The following is an 8,374-nucleotide window of genomic DNA, read 5'->3' on the forward strand; positions in this document are numbered from 1 at the left end:
ATATTTTATTTTTTTATGATATATATATATATATATATATATATATATATATATATAATAGGACGTTTCAACTCGAAATCGGATCAATGTATGGCTCAAAATTGGCTAGAAAATAAATTTGATCTAAACTTTAGGCTCATAGCTCGGCTCTTTTATTTTGATCCGATCTCGATCAAAGCAAAATTCAAGTCGATTAATGATATTCGAGCTAAATTCACAGCGCCACCCAGGAGGTCTCCTTTTCATAATTTCAATGCTCTAAATGAATTGGTGAAATTTATTTTGCAAACAAGAGACATGGTTATTTTCAATCATTAACGTGAAAACAAATAATCCATCTATATAGCTCATGTCACCCAAGAACAATAGAATGAAGCAACAAAATTATTATAACTCTTAGAAAGACAAGAAAAGATAACTAAATTGAGTATCGAGGAATAACTCATTTATCCTTCCAAAAGGTAAAGCTTATTCCATCATGAATCTTCAACAATCTGTCATTTTGTAAACTCGGATTCACCATTCTCTGCTAGGAGAAATGATTTCAAAGTGCACTGGTATGTGATCTTATTTTCTTCCATTTATAACATTTGAAATGAAGGAATGCAAAATGTTAGTAATAAAAAAAAGAAAAGATTTTTAGGTTCAACATTATTATTCTTACTTATTTTGGGATAAAAAATGCTAAAGAGAAGTTGCAAAAAATTAAAAAATTTATATAGGCAAAAAAGCTTTCATAATGCCCCATTTCAATTTTTTTCTGGTCAGTTTAAATGTGCATCTTTAGTCGGACTATCCTGTGTTTCTCATGTTCGTTTGTAATCATCTTTCTAATCTTTCTTTTCATTCAATAAAATAGGTTAGCCAAGTTTTTCAATAAAAATGAGCAGTTAGATTCCTATTACGTTAAAGACAATATTCTTAAGATTAATCAATGCCACAAGAAATCGCCAAATTGAAAAAATATGACCAATGGCATCTTAGAAAAATCATGTTCAAGGGAATAAGTTAAAAGTACAAGTTAATCGAGTGCAACATGATTTTAGTGCTACAGCGCATAAGCAAGTAAAACTTTTACACGCACAAATTAAAAAACCAACTTAGCCGGTATCAATGGATGACAGTGAAAGAAAATGTTGTCAAAATTTGTTATGCCCGTTGAATATATAAGTTGGTCTATATATTTTCAACTAAGCTGGTCGGCACTATTAAACTTTAAGATTTACTGAGGGAAAAAACAAGAAAAGAATAATAAATTTGAATGAAAACATTCAACAATGTATTGTTACTGCATTTTCCGATCACAGCAAATGGTTATGAAAGTTTTCATAAACTAAATTCTTAAAAACAAGCTTCTCAACTTATGGCAGCTGAAAGAACAATTTCAAGCAAGTAAGAACATCAGTTACAAATATAACTCAAAAAAAAAATTTACATGCATAGCACTCAATTCCTATGCATTTACATATCTAACACTAAAACTTTAATTTTTCATACATACCACCTTAGTATTTCACTTTTTAAAAGTTAAAATGGTGGTATTTTTTATGTGATATTAGACGTTTGGGTGTTATAAATGTAAACAGTAAAATTCCGGTGCTAGATTTGTAAATTCATAAGAATTGTGTGGCATGTATATAAATGCTAAAAAAAACACTCTAAAAACAGATATACCAAAAATGCAGTAAGATGAGCTAATATGAAAGAAACCTTGCCATAGTCCTCAATCACGACTCCCCTAGTGATCTCCCACAGCTTTACAGAACCTGCTGCATCCTGTTAAAAATGTCATGAATTAAGAAAGCATAGATCATAGGTTGCAGCAGCTGCTGCCTTCATATCCCAACAATGTTGGAAATCAGAATAGCAAATGCATGCTGCCAAATGTTTTCATATTTCAATCAGCGGGAATTTGAAAACCATGCCCATAGTACACGAAAAATAAAAGTCATCACATTTACCTTGGTTAGAACATGTCTTCTGTTGTTCAAAATTTCATGTTGCACAACTGCTGGAATGCCCGGTATGGTAAATGATGGTTCCTTGTAAACTGGAGCCTGTTAAAGCAATAAATGTCAAAACTTGCAATCACAAAATTAAGGAGAAACAAGAGCCCATTAGAACACAACAATCTATTGCATGCAGAGTTATATTCAACTGACCAAAAAAACACAAACAAATATGAAATTAAAAAATTGCGTCCATTGTCAGTTCCAAATTCCTAATGAGAACAAAGCTTCAAAAACATTAGGAATCATAGCCACATTTAAACAAATCTTTTAAAACCTTGTCTACATATGCAATATCAACTTGCCATACTATAGAAATAACAAGAAAGGCTGATAAAGATAAATCCATTGCAAAATTAGGAATAATAGCAGTACTGAAGTTATTTTTGTGAATAGTTTTCAACAATCATATATTCTAATGAATCTACTCTGCCCTAAACGTGAAAATGGGGAAACGTTCTCCCATTTGAGTTTCTATGGTCACGTAGAGTAACTTCCTAAGCTAATTTTGAATTACATTTGTGTCAACTGCAATAAAATATAAAGTACTCAGCATCATGCAAATTTACTTCAAAATACGATATACAAATCGAAGATCAATCAATCATCACCCATCCACGAAACAGATTGGTCAATGCATTCAAAGAACCAAAATCATTAAGAAAAAGACAGCTGACATCGATTCGATCAAACACAACAAAAAGATTCAAACAACGGAAGCATTGTTGCGTGAGTTGGGATCAAAACATCTCAAATGCAACCAAAATTGTCTAAACATCACTCCTTTCATAAATCGGGCTACATCAAAGCATTTAGAGCCTCTAAATCACCTTAGAAGAAGCTATTATTGAATGTTTTGTAGCACAAGAAAAGGATAAAACTTAGTTCATCCATAAGGTGCCAACACATTCAACTCGAGAAAGTAACGAGAAATCACGAGGAACAATCAGTCTGAACAAATAATTTGTTATCGTACCAAACAAATAATTTGTTTCAAAATATTAAAAAAATAACTTTAATATTAAACTAATGTTATTATCTTTTTTTTAATTCTTTCTCATGTATCAGACCAATCTATCCCTGTGAATTTACATTGGTTTCGTCCAATCAAGCATCAAACAAAAAAGGGGGGAAATTTAATTCCATCCCTTGATAAATCATGACTCTCGCTCTCTCAATTTTTTTTCATAATAGAAACCCTCATCCTCATCTACCACCAACTTATACTCACATGTGCATCAAGAGGCACAATTAAAAACCCTCTAAGAAATTATAACATTTTCGTTACCTTCAATAGGGCCAACCTGACTATGTACTATGAGCAAACAGAAACTTTGACGAATGAGGTCGAAACTTACCCAACCCCGGGAGAATAAAGCTGGGCGTCAAAGTATTGTGGCAAATGTTCGCATCCCAGAAGGCTGCACCAAACCTATCGAAATTTTATGAGGGCTCAACCAGCTCTAGTAAGGGAACTACTCCTTCCCTATTGAGAGGACCACTCCTAGTTATCCTCGGGTTATTTATTTGTTTTGTAGCATTTAGGCTTGTAGTTTTTCGTTTGTTTTGTATCGGGACAGCCATCGGCATCTCTCTTTTTCCGCCTAGGATTGTATCCAAGAGTCTGAGTGATGCTCCAGATGTATCTCGCTCTCGAGATGTTATTTATCTGTTATGGTATGGCTCATATACCATATAAGGACATATGTTGGATCGAAGCGGAGCGGAGCGGAGCGGAAGAATCTGTCCAAATTGAAGAATCTGTCCAAATTGGGAAGCTACGTAGGTTGGGGTGCGGGGGCAAAGCCTCGCGGTATGGAACAGGGGTAATGTTGTAATTACATATTGTGCCTAAGATTTACTCTTGGGGTTATAAATAAGTCTGTTAGTAACCCCAAGAGGTATCCCTTATTTCTATAAACTCTTTTCTGAATAGAGAAAGGAATCGTCGCTCTGCTCCCGAGGACGTAGGCATCTTTGTCGAACCTCGTTAAATCTCTGTATTCTTCTGGATTTGTTCTTCTGGATTTGTGTTCTTCTGGATTTGTGTCGCGTTACTGTTTTTCTTCGCACTAATTTTCTTAACAAGTGGTATCAGAGACTGTTTCGAGGGGAAGAAAATTTTCATCGGCGCAAGAAGAAGTTTGGCGGCCAGGTTTTACAAATCATAGCCAAGGTTCGAGGGCAAGGACGGACTTCGGCGGATCTACGCAGGAAGGAGTTCGACTAGGGGTTTGAGCGCAGATTTTGCTTGGGATCACGGCAAAAGGTATTCCTGTGCGAGCAGATCAAGTTCGTGGATCGCGGCGTTCTGCGGAAGAAAGAGTTTGCAGACGCAGAAGCGTTGTTCCTGTTCTTGGATCGCGGCGCTCACAGAAAGGGAACGAGTTCGCGGACGCAGAAGCACTGTTCCTATTCGTGGATCGCGGCGCTCGCAGGAAGGGAACAGTGCTTGGGCGGAATAGGCGTGATCCAGAAAAGGGAAGGAATGGAGGAGGCAATAAAATAATTCGGAACTTTCCTTTGCTGCTGGCTTGCAGATATTCAAAGATTCGTACCAGAAGACAGAAGAATATTCCCTTGCGGAGAAGGAAGTAAAGTTTTTTGAAATTTGTTAATTAAAATTATAATTTTAATTAAGGGGGTCTTGATTAAGGAAGTTTAATCAAGAACATATTTCAATTTTTTTTTTCAAAAAAAAAAAAAAGGTTTGCAAAGATTTTTGTAGAAGAATTTTTTACAAAAAAGTTTCGTTGTAGGTTTAATTTTCAGATGGCATTTTCTGGTGCGAAATTCGAGGTGGTGAAGTTCGACGGAACTGGTAACTTCAGACTGTGGCAAACCAGAGTGAAAGATTTGTTGGCGCAACAGCGAATCTTGAAAGTTTTGCGGGTAACGAAACCAGATATCATGGAAGATGACGATTGAGAAGAACTGCAACAGTGAGCGACAGCAACGATTCGTCTATGTTTGGCAGACGAGGTTATGTTATGTATCACGTGATGAATCTGATGAATCTGAAATCTCCAGAAGAAGTTTGGAAGAAATTGGAAACTCAGTTTATGGCTAAATCTCTGACGAACAAGTTGTATCTGAAGCAAAAACTGTATGGGTTAAAGATGCAAAAAGGGTCTGATATGGCGCAGCATGTTAATGGCTTCAATCAGATAATCACAGACCTGTCACGGCTTGATGTGAGTATTGAGGATGAAGATCGAGCGATGATTTTGTTGTGTTCATTGCCCTCTTCCTATGAACACCTGATAACTACTCTGACATATGGGAAAGAACTATCAAAGTTCATGAGATTACTGCAGCGTTGTTGGCTCACAACCAGCGGAAGCAGAATGCAGGAAAAAGCTCTCACAGCGACAATGGTGACAGTTTATATGTGAAGAGTAAGCATGATCGTGGAAGGAAGAAAGAGAATGAGGATTCTGGAAGGCGAAATTTCAGATCGAAGTCCAAAGGCAAAAAGACAATTCATTGCTACAGTTGCAAGGAGTCAGGTCATATGAAGATAGATTGTCTAAAGCTGAAGAAGCAGACTGGGGAGAAATGTGATACTTCATCGAAGTTTGTAAATGTGGTGCAGAATGATAACTCAGATTGTGGTGATCGCGATATGCTCTCAGTTTCATCAACTCAGATCACGGATGCATGGATTCTTGATTCAGGGTGTTATTATCACATAAAACCTAAGAGGGAGTGGTTTACTTCAGACAGGTCAATTAATTCAGGCTCAGTCTATTTGAGTGATGATAGATGCTGCAATATATTTGGTATTGGAGAAGTCAGAATTCAAATCTATGATGACACAGTTAGAACGTTATGTGATGTCAGACATATTCCAGATATGAAGAAGAATTTGATTTCCTTGGACACTTTACTTTTATTCCTAAGGCTGATTAAGGCTGATGAGGGTAGGGAAACCATCAGAATTGTTAAGGGTGCACTGATGGTGATGAAAGAAAAATTAACTGCAGGTAATATCTACAGACAGTTAAGGAGTATAGTTGTAGGTGGAGTTCATTCTGTTGAGTCCGATAATGACAGCACAAAGCTATGGCACATGCGTCTGGGTCATCTCAGTGAACGTGGGATGGCAGAATTGCATAGAAGAAATCGGTTGTATGGGGTTAAAATTTGCAAGCTCGATCTTTGTAAGTTTTGTATTCTTGGAAAACATACTAGAGTCAGTTTTATGACTGAAAAGCACAAAACTGAAAGAATTCTTGATTATGTGCATTCTGATGTATGGGGCCCTACTAGGGAGTTATCATTGGGAGTATCTCAGTATTTCGTTACCTTTATTGATGATTTCTCCAGAAAATTTTTGATGTATTTTTTGAAACAGAAATCTGAAGTATTATCTAAATTCAGCTATGGAAAGCTGGGGTGGAGAATCAAACTGATAGAAAGATCGAGTATTTGAGGTCTGATAATGGCACAGAGTACACAGATTCGCAGTTTCAGAAGTTCTGTGAGGAGTATGGGATTCAGAGGCATTTTTCTGTGCGAAAGACACCACAGCAGAATGGTGTGGCAGAAAGGATGAACAGGGCATTAACTGAAAGGGCAAGGTGCTTAAGACTGAACGCAGGGCCTTCTAAGAGTTTCTGGGCAGAAGCTGTGAATATGGCATGCTATCTCATCAATAAATCACCTCGAGCATCGGTGGCAAGGTCGCAGAAGAGGTATGGACAAGTAATCCAGTTAAATTTGATCATTTACGGATTTTTGGATGTCCTGCTTATGTGCATGTACCTGGAGATGAAAGATACAAACTTGATGTAGCCAAACTTGATGCAAAATCCAAGAAGTGCATCTTTTTTTGCTACAAGAAAGGAGTGAAAGGATACAAGTTTTGAGATCTGATTGCAAAGAAGATGGTGATCAGTAGAGATGCAGTTTTTGATGAGCAATTTATGTTACAACTGAATCAAGACAATGTGTCAGGGAACAGTTCCAGATCAGATGCATTGCAGATGGATTTAAAACAGCAGTCAGTAACTTCTGAGAGAGGTGAAAGTTTAAATCCAACACCTGGTGATTCTCCTGGTGATTCTATTCCAAATTCCAAATGATCTGCAGAATTATAATATAGCCAGAGATAGACAGAGACGCACCCATGTAAGGCCTCCTAGAAAATTTCCTCCTAGCAGATTGAGTTATGAAGACTTGGTCTCTTGTGCCCTTCTCATCAGCAGCGATGATCCAGCCACTTTTCAAGGAGCTATCACTAGCCAGGAGAGAGAAATGAATGGGTGCAATGGTTGAGGAGATGGAGTCTTTGCAGAAAAATTGCACTTGCGAGCTAGTTCAGCTTTCAGAGGGTTGCAAGTGAGTGTACAAAAGGAAACCAGCAGTATCAGAAAATGAAGGGAAAAAGTTCCAGGCTCGACTGGTAGCAACAGGATTTTCACATCATAAGGGGATAGATTATGATGAAATTTTTTCTCTTGTGGTCAGACATACTTCAATCAGGGCAGTGTTTGCATTAGTAGCTATTTGGGATTTGCATTTGGAGCAGATGGATGTTAAAACTGTTTTCTTGCATGGTGATTTGGAGGAACAGATTTACATGGAGCAGCCAGAAGGGTTCACTCAACCTGGACAGAAGTATCTAATTTGCAGTTTAAAGAAATCGTTGCATGGGTTGAAACAGTCTCCAAGATAATGGCACAACCGGTTTGACTCTTATATGATGCAGATTGACTACAGACGATGTGAGTATGATTGTTGTGTTTATGTGAAGAGCCTTGATGATGGTTCTATTATTTTTTTTTTTTTGTATGTTGATGATATACTGATTGCTGCAAAGAATATGAATAATGTCTGTGGTTTGAAAGCTTTTTATTGAGCCAAGAATTTGACATGAAAGACTTGGGACCTACGAATAAAATTCTTGAAATGGAAATTCATCGAGACAGAGACTCAAGATGATTATGTCTATCTCAACGAGGCTATGTTGAGAAAGTGCTAGAAAGGTTTGAGATGAGCAATGCAAAGCCTGTGAGCACTTCTTTGACAAATCATTTTAAGCTTTCTTCATAACAGTGTCCTTAGACTGATACAGAAATTGAAGACATGGCAAAGGTTCTATATGCCAGTGCAGTTGGCTGCTTGATGTATGTTATGGACATGGCTAAACCTGAAAGATGACTGAAAGATACTGTAGGATATTGAATTATTTTTAGCAGTAAGCAGAATGATCCTTCAGTTGTGGGGTACGTTGATTCAGACTAAGCAGGTGATTTGGATGGCGGAAGGTCTATAACTGGGTATGTGTTTACTCTTGGTGGAGGACCTATATGTTGGAAATCAACAATTCAGTCTATTGTGGCATTATCTACAACTGAAGC

The 8,374-nt window shown here is 37.1% G+C and overlaps 1 protein-coding gene across 1 annotated transcript in view; it reads right to left on the minus strand.

Moving 5' to 3' along the window:
• Positions 1 to 8,374, minus strand: part of LOC110023833 (WD repeat-containing protein 48) — a 79,499-nt gene that overhangs the window by 43,885 nt on the left and 27,240 nt on the right. Inside the window, exons 12-13 of the mRNA XM_020723446.1 lie at positions 1,962 to 2,057; positions 1,711 to 1,776 (exon numbers count right to left, since the gene is read on the minus strand). Coding sequence (XP_020579105.1) covers positions 1,711 to 1,776; positions 1,962 to 2,057 — 162 coding nt within the window. The remainder of the gene's footprint in view (positions 1 to 1,710; positions 1,777 to 1,961; positions 2,058 to 8,374) is intronic.

Source organism: Phalaenopsis equestris, unplaced genomic scaffold (assembly GCF_001263595.1).
Source record: "Phalaenopsis equestris unplaced genomic scaffold, ASM126359v1 Scaffold000002, whole genome shotgun sequence".
NCBI lineage: Eukaryota > Viridiplantae > Streptophyta > Magnoliopsida > Asparagales > Orchidaceae > Phalaenopsis > Phalaenopsis equestris.